Genomic DNA, 20955 nt, shown 5'->3' on the forward strand with positions numbered 1-20955 from the left:
AAAGAAAGATGATATCTCTAAAATATATATTATGTTACCTTTAAATTGTAAAAAACGTTAGTTTATAATCTCACTCGTGATATTATAATCTACCGTCACGGTAACGGACTTGACTTCCGGTAGATTATAACGTACCGAAAAATAACAAATTACATTGTCATCAGTATTTTCAGTTCACAATATGACGGTAGATTAAAATATCACAAGTGAGATTATAAACTAACGTATCTTCTAATCTAACGGTGACATATATATCTGTATGATTTTCAGATCACTCCTGCCTTCACCGATGCTGGACTCTCGATTGGCCGTGTGACAGTCGGCCGCTTAGCTTACTGCAGCTGTGAGACCTATAGCACGTCCATCGCACCTCGTCATTACAATATAACATACAGGTACCAACTTCAACGGACGGATATTTCAATTTATATGTATTATACTAATTTATAATACATTTTTTTGTTTTGCATTTGAAACGATTCGTTTAAAGTAGCATTTCGTCATTTAAATATCTTATTTAAATTTTTGTTTTGTTTTGCTAACATTTTCTGAATCTGCTAAAAGGGGAAAAAATAGAAAAAAGAATACAGAATATATTTATTTATAGACCCTTATTTAAGGTTTTAAAAAGAGATTACAATGTCTATAAAGTTGGCAATTTTTTATTACTTGCACAAAATATTTGCAGCAATTATAAAGGGTTTTTAAACAGTCCTTTACTATATTTTCACTGGAATATTGACTTGGGATGGACTAAACTCTTATTTCGATTGATGATGATTCAATTCGATGGACGAAACAGTTCAAAATTTGATTTAAATTTTATTTGTAATACATTGAATTAAATACGCACTTTGATGACGTCATTTTCGTTCCTTTTATTAATTTTCGGGGTATAGAAAGGGATTCCAATTATGTGCTATTTAATTTCGCCGTTTTATGACTATGATTTAGATCATAATAAAAAGCACAAGTTACCATAAAATGTGCTTTTTAAAGAATTTCGCATTCGCCTTTCTAGAATTTTCGTCCAGTTAAGGAGTATTGAGAACTTATCCAAAGGATTTTTGATTTTCACAAAAACTACGTTACGTAGGATATTTCTATAGTAGGTAGGAGATAGGAAGGATATTCAAATTTTTTGGTTAAAATTATTTAATTTATGAAATAGTATTAACTGAATACATATAAATGTATGTATTCACATCATCATATGCGATGACTAAATTTATTAATTAATTTTATATTAATCACGCGATTGTCGTGTTTTCTTTTGGATAATTTAACTTTTTTCTTTGGTAAAGTTATTGGATATTTCATAGGATTGTTAATTAAATACTATAGAGATAAATATGTTAAATGATATACCGTTTGAATTAGTATAATCTATTGGTAAAACAATGTGTTCTTAGGTAAATAAGCATTTCACAAGTAATATAATATATAGGTATACGTATAAGATAGTATACCAAAACAAAAATATTGTTATCATTGTATTATGCTGAACAAACACGTTTTAAAATATAAAATAAAAACAAAACTGATTTTCCTATTTATAAACTGGGTCGTCAAATGACATTTTGTGGATCAGGGAGCCCGTTGACGATCAAAGTTTTCATATTATCAGCCGTGTTTGTCAAACAATTTGTTCGTCGAAGGGTTTGTCAAACATTGGTTAATGAAAAAGTAAAGTTTGTGAAGCATGTTTGACTAACTAAACATCTTTGATTGTCAACTTCGTTCCCTTGGTTATTTTATTATAAATTCGATTGACTTTTCTTCTTTACAACAAGGAACTAGTACTCGTATGTTGATTGCAATTTGTTTTTTGTAATTATTCTATAGTTTTCCATTGACATGTACATGTATGTTTTGTTAATACGCACACGCATTGCGTGTAAAAATAACGCACGTAAGCGTGTGAGTTTTGATACACGTAAAACGATTACGGTCAGTTATATGTAAATTATTTTTACGTTGCATTCGAACATTTTTACATACCAAGTTCTTGGTTTAGTGTTTTTTAATAAGGCATGAGTCTTAAGTAGTAAAAATTTGAGTGTCAAGTAAAAATAATTTAGATATAAATTGATCATTATACTATTATTAGTGATAGAGAAGCAATAAGTCTATATTTAATTATAGCTTGACCAGAAAAATAAAACACTCATTCGCAGCTCAGAAGGTTAAAGAATAATAGGGATGATGACAGTTTTTTAAATTGTTTATAAATTAAGAGAATGCTAATAGTAAAGCAATTTTGTAAATGTAACAGGGTATCTGCGATCATTACTTTCGGAGCTACAGGGATTTAAAGGGTCAGATTTGTGGCGCTGCCCCATACAAAATGGTACGATCTTATGACGTCGTAGGCAATTAATGATCGTTAGATTTGTATGGGCGTTTAAACAAAATTACTAATATCTTTGTTATTTCTGTGTTTATGTTTATATTTCAAATATTAAAAAATGACACATTTAATGAAGCTAAAAATGTATGAATTTTCATCTAATTACGATAAAATATTTTTAATAGATTTTGAAATTTTATAATCTCATTTATTTTGCAAATATCCAGTCAATCTTTGCTTTTTATGTATAAATTAGTTAACATTGACCTTATTTACCCGAATGTATCATTAAAATCAATATATTCACACCTAGTCATCATCCCCATTGTGGCGCCGCCAATCCAAGTCTTATATTTCTGGTCAGACAATAATTGCAAAAATGTTAAAACTATGCGAACCAATTGGCGTTTTTGGCTTTCAGAAGCTACTTTGAAATTGATCCAACGCGTCTGCGTATGATTGAGTTTCTATGGGTTTTGTTACTATAGCTAGCGTAGAATTAAACAATTTAGAAGTGACAGTTGAAAAGTCGTTTTCAAATCCGTCGTGCGTATTGTACGCAAATGCGTAATGACATGTCTATATTGTAACTTTAATGTGTCTACAAGACACACGTGTCAGGGTTAATAGTTAATAAGCGATATACTATAAACGATTAGGCATGTATGTATGCAACAATCGCTTTCATCTTTTCCCTCTTTGTCTATACCTAATCCTTTATAATATCACGCATAGATCCTTAAAAAATCACTCAATTTTTTTTCGATTATTTAAAATATAGGTATGAATGAATTTCATTTATATTCACGCATTCGTATTCTTTTGTATTCGAAGTAAGATTTATTTAGCAGCTTTTCAATATTCATTGCGTCCACATAAAATTTTCGCTAAACTATTGCGAGACTATTCGCATTTAATTCGCTTCTTTTGGATAAAGTTGACTTTATTTATTTAAATAAATAATTCTTTATCCAATGGCGTCTATAACACTTCAATACAGTAACTCTAAATGCCTTATAACAAAATAAATGGATAGTCCGAAAGTACAATTATTTGTTTTATAGAGACAGTGAACGATTTTAACCACCATCGCAATTTTAGGTTAGTTTATTAATAAGCATTTAAATAATTTATTAAGAGTATAATTTATCTTCTGTAGAGGCATTTTTAGTGTAAGGCCTTTCTTATAAAGCTGTGCGGTAACCAAAATAATCTATGGAAATATTATAAATGTAAATTAAATGAATTTTTAGCACACATTCGTAGCTCAAATAACCGTTCGCATCCTAAGCGCACATTTTGAGTCGAAATTCTTTGTCTTTCAACCTGAAGTGATTTTCATGTATTATTGGACGATGTTTTTATTTATTTTATTTTATTAGTATTATTTAAATGATAAACAAATGGCACATTATAAATGAATAAAGCCAGACATAAGTTGTCACAAATAAATTTTATTCGATTTTAAATCTCAATCCATGTTCATAAACATAAATATGAACATTACGACAATTTTTTAAGACTTATATTTGGCCTGTGGATTTGTTTGTTTGTTTTCATGTTTATTAAGCTTGTTGGTAACAGAAAAAAATAATTAAAAACAAATTCTTTTTGATACTTTACCGCTATGGTACTCCGTCGAACTTTTGAGCAAGAAGAGTGATATTTTTTTTCTGCTAGAAACATACTTTTATTAATCCAATGTTTGTATTGGCCAGTGGGCATTCCCCAAATTCACAATAAGTACAGTTTTAAAAAAAAAATCTGTCTGTAATGACAACTTTTAGTGACCTTCTTTTTATGCCCTAAAAAGTGCGCGAGAATTTTTCAGTTTTGCACTCTAAACTAATTATTTCATGCTATTTCCACCCAGTCTACTTGTATCTGTTCTGTAAAAGTCCTGCTTTCTATAAACATTCTTACGTATCCCTTTTCACAAAACTTCCTCTTTAAATGTGATCATGAAATACGATCTACCTTTACAGTCAAAGCAATAATTAAGCATTAAATTAGATAATTAATATCTGGGTTAAGTGAACTTTTAAATATTAAAATTTTCTTTTAACAACATAGATATAAAATATAGTACGTTAATTAACTTATAGTATCATTATTATTAAATAGTTTTCTATACGGATTATTTAATCTATATGCTACTTTTTAAGAAAACGAGACAGGAAAGTGTATATTAATTAGTAGATATACTTCGTTCAAATCATAGACGTAATGATAACAATTTACAATATTTAATAAAGATCGCGACATATTTATAACACATTAAGTTATGTTCTATTACTCGAATATCCAATCGGGTGTTTAAAGTGTGATTCTGACTTAGGTAAGGTGTTATAAGCAAGCCGGGGTCTTTATCTGTAAATGTTGAGTTTAACTAAGGCTATATCAGACTTTAAGGAAAGGTAATAAGGCCTGTGGATAGCGGAAACAACCACAAGTGCCTTTTTTTAGTTAAACAATGCTGCTTGTATTCCAAACTGTAACTACAAGCTTCATATTGTATTCCTGGTTTCTGTATTCGTGAATTTTGTATGAGATGTAGTTAAATTTAGTAATCAAAATAATTATTTCGTAACAATGTTTCATAACTCGCCAATATGAGTCTCGAGTTCGTCTCAGCCTCTCTGTCTAACATAGATATATATTTAAATATATATCTATGTTAGACAGATGTAGATTTGAATTAGAAACTTAAACTGTTGAGTTAAAAAAAACATCATTACAGCAAAATAGCACTATAATTTTTTGAGTAAAACTCAGTGAGTCAGGCGAAAATTTTAGATAACCCTTATATGCAAGACCAATTAAATCATTATGTTTTGCGGTCATGTTGCGTTTTACCACATGTTAGTATGTAGTGTTAGTTTTTTTATAAATTCCTCAAGAAGCCAGCCGATGAATCTTTAGATAGGTTTTAATGATGACACCAAAAATAGTGTGCATATTTAGACGTTTGAAAAAGATCATCATTATTTATACTGATACCAGAGTTCACAGATATGTATATTGTATAATATGCGCCAAATATCTAGTCCGTGCTGAAGTTGCAATACGAAGAACACCGCTTAGATATGTCTTTGAACACTGCGTAATAATACTCCTCGTGTTCAGAGCGGACTAGTTTTTTGACACATAATATACCGTCTTTATAACACAGAGTTACTTCATAGCGTATTTTGTTAATAGTAATATCAGGTACTAGTGTAAATTTTCAAGTCAAACATGATATTGAAGTATCATCATCATCAACTACCCATTTGGCTCACTTCTGAGCACGAGTATCCTCTCAGAATGAGAGGGGTTCGAAATCGAGCGATTGCCCAATTTGGATTGGCATACTGCACACACGTAATTAAGAAAATTCTCAAGTAGTTATGCAGGTTTCCTCACAATGTTTTTCCTACACCGTTTGAGACACGTGATATTTTATTTTTTAAATGCTATATGCATTTGTGGCTAAAAACCGAACCCACGCCTTTCAAATCGAAGGCAGATGTCATATCCACTGGACTAAAACAGCTTCAAATCAAAATGTTAATTAGAAAGAAAAATTAAAACGGTGAACGTTATTTATCTTGAAAATGTACACTTGTGTCACTAAACGACTTTTTCATTAAACTTTAAAGAAATTGTGATGATTATTCCTAGTTGTAAGTAGTTGCCAGGTAAGTAAAAATTTAGGAATGCGCGGGTATCTTTGCAATATTGCATAAGATAAAGGGTTGCCACGCTATTTTCTTTTTGTGGCAAAAATATGTCAACAACATATAATAGATATGGTATCATATTTATAGTTGATTAAACAAAAAAAAAATAGTGATAGATATTTGAAAAGCGAAAATCTTGACATTTTGAACAAGTCAAAACGTGGCAACCCCTTATTTAAAAATCCATAACTAGCTTAAATGAACATTTTTATATTTTATATACATTTTGTGTTATATGCATAAAGCTGAGTGTATGAAATCAACATAATAAATGAGGCTTTCAAATTGAAATATTAATATATTGTTTTATATTAAAATATCACTATAACAGTAAAACTTGGATGCAAATTTTCAATACACACTAATAACCAGTGTTAACAGAAAAACATAATAAAGTCGGCCGCTCAGAAATTGCGTTTCTGACTGGTCTTGATCGAATAGCCCATGAAACCTCGAACTGCAAGGTTGAACTGCGCTGTATCAAGGTTATGCCAATTGTTTGTCTTTGTAGTAATGAGACAAAAAACGAGGCAATTTAATTAAGTACCTGTCAGAAACGCAATCTCTGAGCGGCCGGATATTAACACCAAAGTTCTGTTTTAAGAGACTAATATGCTTTAGATTAACGTGTATTCATCGATGCTAGTGTAGTATCCTATTCATATGTGTTTCTGTGATATTGTCTTACAGAATATTATATAACGCATTTTAATCTGTACATGAAAAATTTCGAACATCATTGACTACATTGTCTTGCCGAAATTTCCATCCAAATTTTGATTCAAAATAAATTTAATACTTAGCATTTTTATTTTAGTGTTAAATGTTATTTATTAGTGTAATGATAAAATTTAATTTTTAAAAAATATGTTAATTGTTACTAAAATTCATATGTACTGCTTTTGATGATTGCTTATAGGAGTCCCATGTTATGTAACATTTTATATTGGTTTCTTCAACTCAACTTCTTGGACGAGATAATTGCGACGGTATTCTCGCCAACATTCTACACAAACTCCATCAGGTGGCGATATTGTTGCGATTATTCGCTGGCGGAATTATCGTTGGAGCGTGAAGATTATCAGACGACGCTAGGATAGACTCGTCTTCTCGTATTCTTACATTTTCCGAAAAAGGTTTAGGTTCCCTGGAAAAAATTGCTATATAGCGATAAGGCCACCTTTTATATCGTCCTTGTATCGTTTGTGCTTTTAAAATAATGTAAATAAAGAATTTTCTCTTCCATGGAGACAAAGGTCTTACCTTAGTTTGAATGCTGTTTATCAAATTGTACACAATAATATTTGTATTTTATTATCATATAAAATTTGAAATAATGGCGTTACACTACCATTGCCCATAAGTCAAGTATATAAAAATGTCATGTCATCAAATATAAAAAAAACTTACATATTATTTCCATTTACGATGGTGAAGCAAACATAAAATGTTACACAATTTGGACTTTTTATTGCAATATTTGATGTGATATATGAAGCAGCCATCCAGTTAAATTAGCTAGATTAATGGACGCCATTCATTAAACGCTGGTATCCAATGCAAAGCCGATAGTTAATTGAACTGTGCTGCGACATATACATATAGATTTCGCGCAACTAATTGGCCAAGTCTTAGATATATACGTAGGATAAAAGGAAGCGTGGGCCTAACGCCAAACACACAAACAACCAACACTGTGTTACAGTGTCCGTATTTATACGCCAACTGCACACGGTCATATATACCAAGATTCACGCTTAGAGGCCGTACAGACTACTTTAGTATTTTAGTCGAGTATGAACACTTGGATTTACCACCTAAAAATTGTTCGTACTCGACTAAAATGCTAAAGTAGTCCGAACTAGGCCCTAAAGGAAGTCGATAGTGATAAAGTATCGAAATATGGTTATAGTTTTGATATTTTTTCACTGCTAACATAATCGTACCTAAACGCGCTTTGGAAAAATCGTAGGCATTGCATATAAGTCTCGTTTTATTTCTCTTTCTTTCGATTTACTGCATTTTAGAGTTTAATTACATAAAGTAGAAAGTATTTTATTCAATATAGTTCTGTAAATGAAATGGAGGTTAAGCAAAAGTGTTTTGAGTAATAGACTCGAGTTTCTCGCAGGACTCCAAAAGTTTTGGTAAAGTTGGCTTCCTTGGGACCGACTGATGGACGATGGACTGCATTTTAACCACTTTCGCTCCAAAAAAATGCAAATTTTTTGTTAAAAAATATTACTTGAAGACTGGCTATACGAACATGCGAAGCCATATTGAAAAAAAAAAAAACAATTAGGCGTTAGATGTCCGCTATGGCCTGTCCAAAAAGTCGTGGCAAGTTAGTTGCGTGTGATGTATAATACTGTATGTATGTACAAAATGTATAATACCTACTGTACTTTGAGACTTAAATTATTATTATTTCACGCCTGTTTGTGTGAATGTCTTTACATTCTGTGATTTCACATACAGATGCCTATAGTAAAGTATCTTTCGACGGGTGATAATAATTGTTTATTTATAAATTTAGTGAAAATTATAAGTTTAAATGAGAGGGTGTTGATTTTGATTTGAATGTGGAATGTATTTTTCACAGTTAATAAAAATATATAAATGAAATGGCATTTTTTATTTTCTACCTCACTAATAAACCGAACATTACAATTATAAGTATTTAGTAAAGTAAAGGCATTCAGTTGTAGTTTTGAAGGAACAAATGTTTAAAAAAATATAGGTTAAAAATTAAAATAGAATAAAACGCACCAATCGCAGATAAATCTACACGCACTGAAATATTTGTTAAGTAGTGTGTATTGTGAATAAAACATACCTATATTTCATGATGGTGCCACGCAAATGTTTTAGTCCAAGTATCATTCTAGTAATACTTAGTTAACTATATGGACAATACACATATCGCTATCTAGCAAAGGCGCTATCTCCACGAGCGAGAGAATCGCGACGGGTCCGCGCTTCTATCGTCGAGTCATCACAAGCGTGCGATTATCCATTTCCTTCGATGCGTTATGCTTTGACGCTGCGTTTATCAGTGCGCTCGCTGCGAGAGCGTTGCGTTCTGCAGCGAGCGTGCGACGATACCGCCGCGATACGTCGACGTTACGCATTGCCCCTCGTTGTATCGCTGCCATGTCGTCGCTGTGTGGAGACGCGTTCATAGAGAGTAAATATAGATATGTAGCAGGACGATATCGCCGCGATTCTCTCGCGTTATGGGTAGGTACTAAGACAGTTAATGAATTGATGAATTAGGCTAGGCTCCTAGGCTTTGGATGCAGAAATAAATTCCACTCGGCCGTTTTTATACTCAGAGGCACAATTATCCGCCCACTTTAGTATACTTAGTATACTCTCATCATCATAGTTAACTGTAGAGAAATGCAGATGGCGTTCTAACTGGTATCAATCGCACGTCTCCAGCTACTGTATTCACCACGTAATATTCTCTGCCGTTTATTATCTTCTTTTTGGTTTCCTCGTTGAATCTGTACCGATTGTTTCCGAACAACGAGTCGTATGGAGGAGGGCGGCTACTGTCGTATTTCTCTGGTTTGATGCCTTTGTTCTTGCGTCTTCTCATTTTCCTTCCCTTGTCTTCTAACTTTACTTCCACTTTTATGTACCGTTTGAAGACAACCTACAAAACCGGCAAGTATTTAAATAGTTACTGAAGACATAAATATCATCATCATCATCATTATCATGGTCGCTAACTATGGGCCTCATAAGAAGGCTCAGAGTCACACAGCGGGCGATGGAACGAGCTATGTCAGAGTATCTTTGCGTGATCGAATCAGAAATGAGGAGATCCGCAAAAGAACCAAAGTCACCGACATAGCTCAACGAGTTGCGAAGCTGAAGTGGCAATGGGCGGGGCACATAGATCGAAGAGTCGATGGACGTTGGGGTCCCAAAGTGCTGGAATGGCGACCCCGCACTAGTAAGCGCAGTGTTGGCCGACCCCCCACCAGGTGGACTGACATCAAGCGAGTCGCAGGGATTCGCTGGATGCAGGTGGCTCAGTATCGTGACGTTTGGAAGTCCTTACAAAAGGCCTATGTCCTGCAGTGGACGTCCATCGGTTGACATGATGATGATGATGATGATCATTATCAACCCATATTCGGCTCACTGCTGAGCTCGAGGTCCTGTCAGAATGAGAGGGGTTAGGCCAATAGTCCATCACCACCCAGTGGTGGCAGACTTCACACACGGAGAAAATTGAGAAAATTCTCTGGTATGCAGGTTTCCTCACGTTTGAGACACGGGATATTTAATTTCTTAACATGCACATTATTGAACAGTTGGAAGTGCATGCCCCGGGCCGGATTCGAACCCACACCCTCCAGAATCGGAGGCAGAGGTCATATCCACTGGGGTATCATGTTACTGTGACAAATATGTAGGTGATTAATTCTCAGTGGCGTAGGTTGCTATCGAGTGAGGGGTCCTGTATCAAAATTTGTTACGGGGCCAAAATAAAGGATAAAAAAATTCTCAAAACAGAAACATAAATGTTTGGCTAAAATATTAGTCATTTCTGAATTTAAATTCTAGCAGCTTTTATATACGCTTTTTTCCGGGAAGCAGCAGTTTCAGTAAGATTGTGGTTTATACTATACTAATTTTCGCTTTTACACGTAGGGGTCCCCTGTAATCCAGGGGGTCCGTATCATTGATACGGCTAATAGGGCGGCAGCTACGCCCCTGTTAATCTATACTTATAATAAATCTGTAGAGAGGTCAATTCTGTACATGAAATATTTTTCCAAAATAACTGTCAGGGGGTGATCGATACTGATGCCAAAAATGCAATCAGTAAAATTTTTGTCTGTCTGTCTGTCTGTCTGTTCTTTATAGAAACAAAAACTACTGGACGGATATTAACGAAACTTGGTACAATTATTCTACATACTCCTGGGCAGGTTATAGTATACTTTTCATTACGCTACGATCAATAGGAGCAGAGCAGTGAAGAGAAATGTTGAGAAAACGGGAGAAGTTACTCAATTTTTTAAGCTTCCGTCGCGTGTGCAGCCTTAATGGTTAAAGCTACATAGAAATCATGTATGACGGAAATGTTCTCCTTAAAATTATCTATAAAAACACAACAGCATATATATGTCTATCTTTTATGGTTGACTCACAATAACACGTGTAACTCCCGATAGCTTAGCAGTTCGGAGCTTTCTAATTATATTTGTCAACTCTCATGTTTATAACACTCATCACTCTTCCCTCATAACTAAAAAAGTTAACATTATTACCTATTCAATAAAAAAAGAATCATAAAAATCGGTAAAGAAACACCAAAGTTATACAAGAAATACGCTAAGCCATCGCGCGTGAATACTAATTCATGCTATATGGATTATTTTTGTGTAACGTTTGCCGCGCTCGACGCGACTCGCGGGGGAGGGAATAAATAAAGAAGTGCAGCCTTAATGAGTAGGGTAGGGTTAGGGTAGGGTAGGGTAGGGGTAGGGTTGGGATAGGGTAGGGTAGAGGTAGGGTAGGGTAGGATTGGGGTACTTGAAAGTTTACGACTTCCACGCGGACGAAGTCGCGGGCGTCCGCTAGTTCTATAATATAACTGTTAAATATTACATTATACCTATAGAAAAAGCTACGTACTTTGAACAGGGTCGGCACGTCCATACGGCGAAAAGAGCAGTCGCTCCAGGCGTCAAAACCTAGAGAGCGCATAAATGACAAAGAAAAATAATAGAAATTTCTTTTTTTCTTTAATTGCCTATATTTTAGAAGAGACCAACGAGACGCGCGAATAGAGTGCACGGGCGCCATCGCTTCGCTATCCGGACAGGAGAGGCGCCATAATTGGATCTCGCACCATTTTAAAACTTACTTCGGGCCGGTGCTGATTTTGAAAGATTCTGGAGGGTTTTAAATGCAGGCTGTAGGCATGGGAAACGTTGGAACGATCATTGTTCCTTTTCAAACTACATGTACAATTTTATGGTTTTTCAAGTTGAAATACCAACGATTTTAACGAATTACAAAATAATATCAACTATTAAGCAGATTATTAAAATTGGACTTGTCAGCTCACACCAACCTTCATACCTTCTGCATCTAGGTAGGTATGGCATGACACTGAAGAGATAAACTGCCCAATTGGCACAAAGGTCCAGCACCGGCCGGAAGTAAATTTTAAAATGGAGCGAGATCCAATTAAGGCGCCTCTCCTGTTTGTTCCTAATAATATATAGATACCAAATTATGAGTGTAAAGTAAGAATGGAACGCGAAGATCTCGACCATACTCTGGGGTGACCAATTGAATATCAGGCGCAGTACCGTCTACGGTTGAGAAGGATTATCATTTAGGATTTGGCGCCTGGAGCGACTGTTCCGTTCGCCTTTGAACGGGCCAGCCCTGCAAAGGTCAAAGCCACAAAGAATAATTGAATAGCTAAGAGTGTAACTCACTTCTCCAATAAAAACAGCAATGGCTGCCGACAATCCTGTGATCATGATGAAGTAAGTCATCATGAGATCGCTGTTCCGGAGCTGCCTGTCTTTGGACTGCAGGTCGAGCGGGCAGATCTTGGTGCTTGGCAAATCACGGTGCTCCAGGAACTTCACTATGCCCGATTGTATGAGATAAGAGAGCCTGAAATAACAAACTAGCTTAATCAAAGCAAACTAGTTTAGGTTAAAGACAGCATTTGTCGTATTTTGTAGAGACCAACTATCTGAGGGATTTATTATTACTTCTATTTTCCATGACTAAAACTAAACATTAATAATTAATCCAGAGCAACTCCACACCTACTCAATTAAGGAAAAGGAGGAAAGATTCAGACAAGTTTCATTATCATTAACAACCTAAACTCGACTCGCTGTTGAGCACGAGTCTCCGCTAGAAAATTAAGAAAATTTCTCCGATGCAGGTTTCCTTACGATGTTTTTCCGTCATCATTTGAGACACGTGATATTTAATTTTTTTGAAATGCAGCTGAAAAGTTGGAGATGCCCCGGACAGGAATCTAAGGCAAAGATTCACTGGACTATTACATGCTCTAGACAAGTTTACCTGTAGGAATACCTGCAGGTACCTAAATATAATGAACATTACGGACTATAAATAATAGGTAATAAATTATAAATTTTTACACGAGCTTAGGCTGAGATTTATTTTTTTGCTGTTATAAAATGATGAGGGACTGACCATCAAAGACTAAATCCATCTGCTTGTTCCATGAAATGTTAATAAAATGACAAGGATTTTAAAATTATGGAGATATGTTCAGCTTACACTGTATCAAACAATATCTTGAGAGTGCTGTTCTTAGGGTACGCAAAAGCCCGTCGCCTCTTCATGAAGGCATTCGGAGCGACGACGTACGTACACCTCTCCGCTTCCTCAACTCCTTCCCTGGTCTTGCGCAGGTAATCATTGTACATGAGGTTGTCTATAGCGGTCTGCTCCTTCACTAGCACCGCTCCACCAGAGACCATGGGCAGGAATTCGTGGTCGTCTGACAACGAACGGAACTGTGCGCGACCGTTTGCCAGCATTCTGCTTAGGTAGTACAAGTCTTCGTCGGGCTGTATTAAGGATTAAATGGAGGTAGTTAGTGTTGTATAATTTTAATACTTAAGTACCTGCCTACCCTCGTGTTTTTTTTTTTGTAAATGTAATACAAACATCATCTTTCATTAAATGGTAAAGTTAAAAACAACGGATTGACCTCTTTCATGAGGTCAATGCGTAGGTAGGTAGTTTAAACTATTCTTCTATTTCTTATTATTCTTATGACATTATTATACCTGACATTCATAATTAACATCAGAAACTTAACTTGTAATTCTAAATATACTCAAATATTAATTTCAATTTTATCTGAAATGTAAACATTACCTACTTAATTTGTCCTTACAAAGCCTCATGTAACATGCATACTATAGTAACAGTAAGCCAACTAACCTACAAACCTAGTATGTGCATGGAAATACTAAATAAATAAATAACTTAGGTATATGTCGGCGCGAGTGAGTTATTCGGTCGGTCGCATGAGCCGAGATAGTACGAAATGTTCCGTGAGTTAGGTGGGAACTGGGGAGTATTGGTAAACCGCTCGGGCGGCCTAGCTCATTTTCGTATAGACGGGGAAAATGACTTGAGTGGAGAAGGGGAGTGTTAACTAGTTTTAAAAAACGTCTTTAACCCTACATCCTTTGGTCACAAGTCCGGGACTTTACTCAAGGTTATCTGCCATTCGAAGTTTTATTGCTATTCTTGGTGGGAATTATTAGACCTGACTGACTTTCATTTAATAATAATGTTTTGCCCTTTAAATCCGCTTCTAATATCAACCCGTTTCCGGGTCGTATGCTAATAAATTAATAAATGAATACCATACATTTATAATCGTATGCTGTACAGCACCACCGTCAGCAGAGACCCAACGATAGTTCTTCTTGTACAAGTCCTCAGGGTTCTCTATGTCCAGCGTGAACTTGGACAGTGTGAGGAAGGCGGTCAGGTTGGCTGTGTAGAACGCAGACAGCAGTATAACGAATAACCACCATGTTGCGAACAGAACACGAGTGGTATCTGAAAGGTGGATACTTATATACCCAGCAAGATTTTAGATGAATTTTCAATCCTTCATTCGTTTCAAACGTGGAATATGAAAAAATCTTGTTTCATAGGTATTAGTTATTTCATACACGCGGACGCCCGCGATGTCGTCCGCGTGTAACCCTACCACTATCCTGAGTACCCTATGTCCGTCTCCTAGTTTTAAGCTACCAGCTATCCAAATCGGTCCAGCCGCTCTTGAGTTATAACTAACACGACTTGCTTTTATTTAGTTATAGGAGATTAAATATACCAGTTTTTTGAATTTGTGCAATAAAAAGTATACGCTATTTTTCAACCGAAGAAAACGGACAGAATAATCAATTCGACACGAATATTTTTTTTATGTAGGTATGACTTTTACGGAGTCGTCCGATTTTGATAATCCTTTTTTATTGGAAAAGATATCTTTCGAAGTTGGTCTCATATAAATTTGGAAAAAAATTTCAACCCTAAGAATAGGAATCTAATTATCAATTTATATAATTAAAATAGAGGGGCGACAAATTGCCGTCGGCCCTGGACGGCGAAAACCCCTTCTATGTCACTAATATTAGGTACCTATCTACTACAATACAATATGTTATAGGTAGGTATAACTCGTGCGCATTAACTTGACACCTGGCTACCAAACACAACCAAACAAACACAATACAAACTTCCATGCCAGGTGTCAAGCAAATCCGCACGAGCTGTATGTGTAGGTACAACTCTTTTTATGTCATCGATTAGTTGGTGTATTAGTGGGCCACTAAAAAACATGCCGCAATAGTTACGTAGGCAGCTGTCGATAAAATCATTTTCATGTTGTACAAATTCTGATTAGTAGATACGCCATACTGTCCACGTGAGGGGTGTGACTGAGTGATAAATGACGCGCGCCGCCATTACCGGCCGATACCATCTTGATGGAATCGACTGCTGGATTACAGCTTGTAAGCCCACGTGTAAGCTTACATGTGGGTTAATATTGTTCCAATGTAAATTGGAAAATGGAAATTACCCTTTTGTATTACTTAAGGACAAACACGAAAAACAAATGATTATTATTGTTATTATTTAGGTACCGGAGTAATGTAAATTACTTTGGAGCTTAGCCTTATAAAGTAATTAGTTTCATCACATTTGTACATCTATGCTCAATATTAAAACTGTAAGATTGACTTTGTGTGATGAACATGGTCCATGCAGAAAAAAATATAAGCCCGCAGGCCAGTACTGCCACAAGACCCTATCAATGTTCATCATCCCTACCTTAGTAATAACGATGGTGTCAAATCGGTAGGATAAAGGGCCCTTTAAGAGAGGCAGCTGCCCTCTTTGCTTCTTTTTCTGCCTTGCCAAGACTTGCTTTGCAATAAACTCGCACTACAAGTAAAGACAAAGCTGCATGCTTTTGACTGCACCCTACATTTCATGTTTTTCCCATTCTCCATAATATAAAATATTTCAATTTGCCATCCACCACTGTGACGAGTTCCTCGATTGCGGGTGGTATTAACATTCATTATTTATTTTATTGTATTTGATGTCTGGAGCTCAGTTGTTTGTTAGGCAGCGTGGACACCGTCACGCTGGTAGTCGCGTTAGTGATTTTGTGCAAATAATTTTTTATGTTGTTATTATTGATTATAAATTGTTTGGTGTAGGCATGAAGAACATGACGGGCAGGGGAGGAGAGTTTTGATGCATTCTAAAGGGATCCCTTAAACCTACACCCAAGGTCACCTGGTCCTCTACCACAATATAATGGTGCAGTCAGTGTCGCTGCTACCCGTCATTTTATACTAGGCCTGGTGATGCCGATTTGCCTATAATTATGTATACATACTTGCTTCAGGCGCCAGCGTGGTGCCTTGCTTGATAAAAGCTCCATACACAAACCAAACGCTCGGTGAAATAGGTATCGGGCGTTCGTCGTCTTTGATCAACTTCGACCGGATCCATGTGAGGAGGTATATACAGGGGCCGTAGACTAGAACTGCTGCTAATATCAAGTACCTGTGTAAAATAAAATTGTCTAATAAGAGGAAGGGGGGGGGGGCAGACTACATACTCGTACCTTCTACTCAGTAATTCATATTTTATTGAATGTGCAAATAGCTTAATTCTTGATTGTAAAATTGACTTTTTTTAATAACTTCAACTTCAAAAGTGGTCTGGTGGGCTACCTTGACCACTTTTGAAGTAGAAGTGGTAATGGGCGGGGCACATAGTTCGATGAGCCAATGGACGTTGGGGTTCCAAAGAGCTGGAATGACGACCCCGCACTAGAAACGAGTGACAATATCTAGCGAGTGGCAGGGATAAACTGGATGCAGGAGTTTGGAAGACCCTACAAATAACCTATGTCTTGCAGTGGACGTCCATCGGCTGATATGATGATTATGATGATGATGATAGGTAGTTGTTGCGGCTGTGATAGCAGTACATAATAATTACCAACCAAACGTAAGTAGCGAATGGTGCCAGCAGTCCAGAGCCGGCGGCTGACTCCTTGGGACGTTTTAGCATCATCATCCACACCCCCTCGTCCAGGTCGTTGGAGAACGTCACCAACTTGTTGAACTTCACGAGGACTGGTAAGAATGCTGCTGCCATATCCACCTTCTGAGGAATAAGAGAATAATTACAAAATATTGTACGTACTCTTACTTATGGATAAGGTGCAAACTAAATATTACTATGGATACGCTACATCATCATTATCAGCCTATTTTAACGGGTCGATTTAGGGCCAGAGGAAATATGGAGCTTAACCCACCACGCTGCTCCGATGCGAATTGGCAGGCTTAGGTTGAATTCATTAACGTCCACTATCAGATGTTAATGATAGTGACCACTATCAGGTGTTAATGATAGTGACCACTGTCTGATGTTAATGATAGTGAACGGGATCGAAGGCTTAACATGCTCAACGAGGGGGTGTAACACCACCAACTTCCTAACTGCAAGCTGAGAAATTTACGTAAATATTTCTTAGAACAATGAAAAACTCAGTATAATATCATAGCCCGACCTAAAATTCAATGCATTGCTATGCAGGAGAAGCCGCAAGGCACAGATAGTTTAAAACTAACTTAAGTATAGTATCATTTTTCATAATCCCCCATTAGTTCAGTGGTTAGCCTATGTGGTTTCAAATCACGAGGTAGGATCTAGGTTCGAATCTTGGGTCGGGCTATATTTTTCTTCTAAGATTTTTTTAGTTACTATTAACTAAAAAAATCTGAGACTATTCTCAGCCCGGAATTGGGAAATTGGTGGTGAATCCCGCTATCGGAGAGCAAGTCAAGGCGTCGGTCCCCGTAATTATCAATAACATCTGAATGGTCGGTAATGAATATAACAATTACATTTGAAGCCCATTATTAACTGATTATAAGCCCACTGATTATAAACCGTGAACTGAATTGAACTATCCAATGGATATGATCTCTGCCGTCGATTCGAAGGGCGTAAGTTCGAATCCAGTCTGGCCATGCGCCTCAAACTTTTCAGTTAGGTGCGTATTAACAAATTAAATATCACGTGTCTCAAACGGTGAAGGGGTCAATTTACTTAATTCTTTACGTGTGTGAAGTCTGCCATTCCGCATTGGGCCAGCGTGGTGTACTATTAGCCTGACCCCTCTCTCATTCTGAGAGGAGACTCTTCTTCAACTCTGAGCTGGATTTGGGTTGTAAATGATGATGCTCGGCAACTCACACTAAAGCAGCGTAGTGGGCCTAAACTCCATACCCCCTTAATAATATAAATGATTTAACATACACTGCTGTTAACCAGTCCTATCAAAGAATCCTCAGGTCGGCGCCCTCCCAACTCGACATTCTGTTCTGGAACCACCACATCGAAGGTGAAGTTGAACTGCTCTCGCAGAATGTTGACGATAACGAACGCGACCCCGTGGCCGCTAACTGTGCCATTGTCTGACCCCTCCGTCCAACTTAGCGGGTAGTTCTAGAACAAACAATACGCAACGCAACTAGCATAGAAATGTTAAGGGGATTAATAAAGGACTCTTAGATCTTAACTACGTAATATGGGCTGTATTATATCCCCATAACTCAGGGAAACGGGTGAAACGGACGCAGGGCGTCTGATATTATGATCAGTGGTCTATTTTTTTTTTTTTATGTAGGTAATTACTAATCTGGAAACAAGCCCTTTCATTAGCACGATACTATACAATGCAATGTATATGTTTTTTAATTACTATTGGTGAAAATTGCATAAAAATCCGTTTAGCAGTTTTTGAGTTTATCGCGAACAAACAGACGCGGCGAAGGATTTTGTTAGAAGTAAGTATTTAAGCTCGTGTGGATTGACTTGACACCTGGCTCAAATAATGTTTGTACTGTGTTTAATTGGTTGTGTTTGTTAGCCAGATGTCAAGTTAAGGAGCACGAGTTATATATATAGATACTTACTCGTATGTGTAAATATGGCGTATGAGTAGGGTTGGCACAAAAATTAAACTTACATTGTACGTGCCTATTTTCAGGTGTTTTCCATTGATTGCATTTTTCATTTGCTGAATTTCATTTTGCCGTAATGTTAACTCTGTATCTACAAAAGTAAATTAATAATGAAATTTTTATTAATTTAATTAATAGAATCAAATTGTGTTAATTTTATAATTTTGAATACAAAAAAAATTATTAAAAAACAGTTCAATCAAACAATCTAGGCACTTATTTTTTTACAATTTAGTAGGTACGTATTTAGTTTCTTTTTCTTTAATAATATCCGTTTTTATTTCCTGTAATTCCCCACTACCTCTGTAATACCTATTTGTAAGACTGACATGTGTGTTTAAAGACCTCATGGTTGTTTTTGCGGAAAATAGTCAAATTTTGTCATTTATTGCACTTTGTACGTAACTACATCCAGAATCTCCACAAATAATATGTTATGTTCTTTGGGTACCTAATTAATGATTAAGCATGTACTTATGTGATCAAAAAAAATATTTACCGGTAAGTGAATTGCCAAGATCGTTTTCGCAAAACGTCGCATTGCATAACGTTGAAAATATAAGCTCCACACCCGACATGAGGCGATGTGACCGCGGCGTTGTGTGCCATTGAAAGGTCGGAATTGAAATATCGCGTTATGGTGGTCAGTGATGTTCAGTGGTGACCATTAAGTATACAGCCTAGGAGGAGACATTAATTTTTATAGTAAAAAAATGCATGATTTTGATTATTGATAAGTAGAATTATTTGCGATTTAGCGAGTCTGGGGAAGTATCAGGTACCGCCAGGCGTATTTCTGCTACCTTGCAGCATTCAGTCGGTTTCAGTCTTACTAGTGTAGCAAGACAGACCAAGATGCCCAGACAGACACATGAGGCTCAAAACCAATGTCAGGTAGACGGACAGGACAGCGCATTTTTTGACGTTATCTACCAGCAAAGCGTTATTTAAGCGATAGGTTTTCACAAAACATCATTTGTGGGCCATCTGTTAATTACCTTAGACCTACAACCAACTACTGATAAAAGATCACTACGTTGTTTGTATAAGTCTTTTTTCTCAAAAGCGGGTAAAGTAAAGGTATCAATTATATACCCTTCTCGGGTCAGCAATGTACAAACATGAAAATATTAAGTGAATGCTGACTGAAGCACAGCCAGTTGAGCCGGTAATAAAAACCTATCATGCGGATATTGCCTATGACTGCTGTCATATTTCAATGTCTGATACGAGTAGCATTTACAATAGCACCAAGCCACCAACTACAATGAGTACGATACGTACATACAGGGCCGGACCGTCCATACGGCGAACGGAGCGGTCGCTCCAGGCGCCAAATCCTAGGGGGCGCCGAAATGGTAAAGACAAGATCGAAAAGAAATTTATTTCTTTTCGATCGTCTATATTTAAAGCGAAGAGATGAACGCGACTTGCGTGAATTTACTTCTAATAGAGGCGTCTTTCTTTACCTATGGTGCAGGGAGTGCGTTGATTTTAACCCGGGTATATACAGGTGATGATTGCACCCGGGCGCTGCGTGAGCTAGAGAGTCTTTACTTATAGTGCAGGGGGTGCGTTACACCTGGGTGTCGCGATCTCAGGGGCGCCCAAGCGCCACTCGCCGCGCGGGTTCTATAGGTACTAGGGGGCGCTAGGGTGATGATTGCACCCGGGCACTACGTGATCGAGAGACGGTATTGTGCCTGATTTTCAATTGGCCTGAGTATGGTCAAAATCTTCGCGTTCCATAAGTTCGTAGCCTAAGTAAACCAGG

The 20955-nt window shown here is 36.5% G+C and overlaps 2 protein-coding genes across 4 annotated transcripts in view; one reads left to right on the forward strand and one right to left on the reverse strand.

Moving 5' to 3' along the window:
• LOC112049270 (uncharacterized) overlaps positions 1-8697 on the forward strand; it is a 41428-nt gene extending 32731 nt beyond the window's left edge. For all 3 annotated transcript variants that reach the window (XM_052881918.1, XM_052881920.1, XM_052881919.1), the window contains exon 10: positions 271-8697. In XM_052881918.1, the coding sequence (XP_052737878.1) occupies positions 271-316 (46 nt within the window). In that variant the 3' untranslated portion in view covers positions 317-8697. The remainder of the gene's footprint in view (positions 1-270) is intronic.
• Positions 8698-8841: 144 nt separating this feature from the next.
• LOC112049283 (glutamate receptor ionotropic, delta-2) lies at positions 8842-19992 on the reverse strand. Its single transcript, XM_052881917.1, has 9 exons — positions 19681-19992; positions 19187-19272; positions 18475-18663; positions 17150-17313; positions 16535-16704; positions 14483-14676; positions 13375-13667; positions 12546-12729; positions 8842-9733 (listed from the first exon to the last, which is right to left on the reverse strand). Exons 1-9 carry the CDS (start codon positions 19757-19759, stop codon positions 9461-9463), a joined length of 1632 nt encoding a protein of 543 aa, XP_052737877.1. The 5' UTR covers positions 19760-19992; the 3' UTR covers positions 8842-9460.
• Positions 19993-20955: the final 963 nt, after the last annotated feature.

This window comes from Bicyclus anynana, chromosome 6, assembly GCF_947172395.1.
Source record: "Bicyclus anynana chromosome 6, ilBicAnyn1.1, whole genome shotgun sequence".
Taxonomy (NCBI): Eukaryota; Metazoa; Arthropoda; class Insecta; order Lepidoptera; family Nymphalidae; genus Bicyclus; species Bicyclus anynana.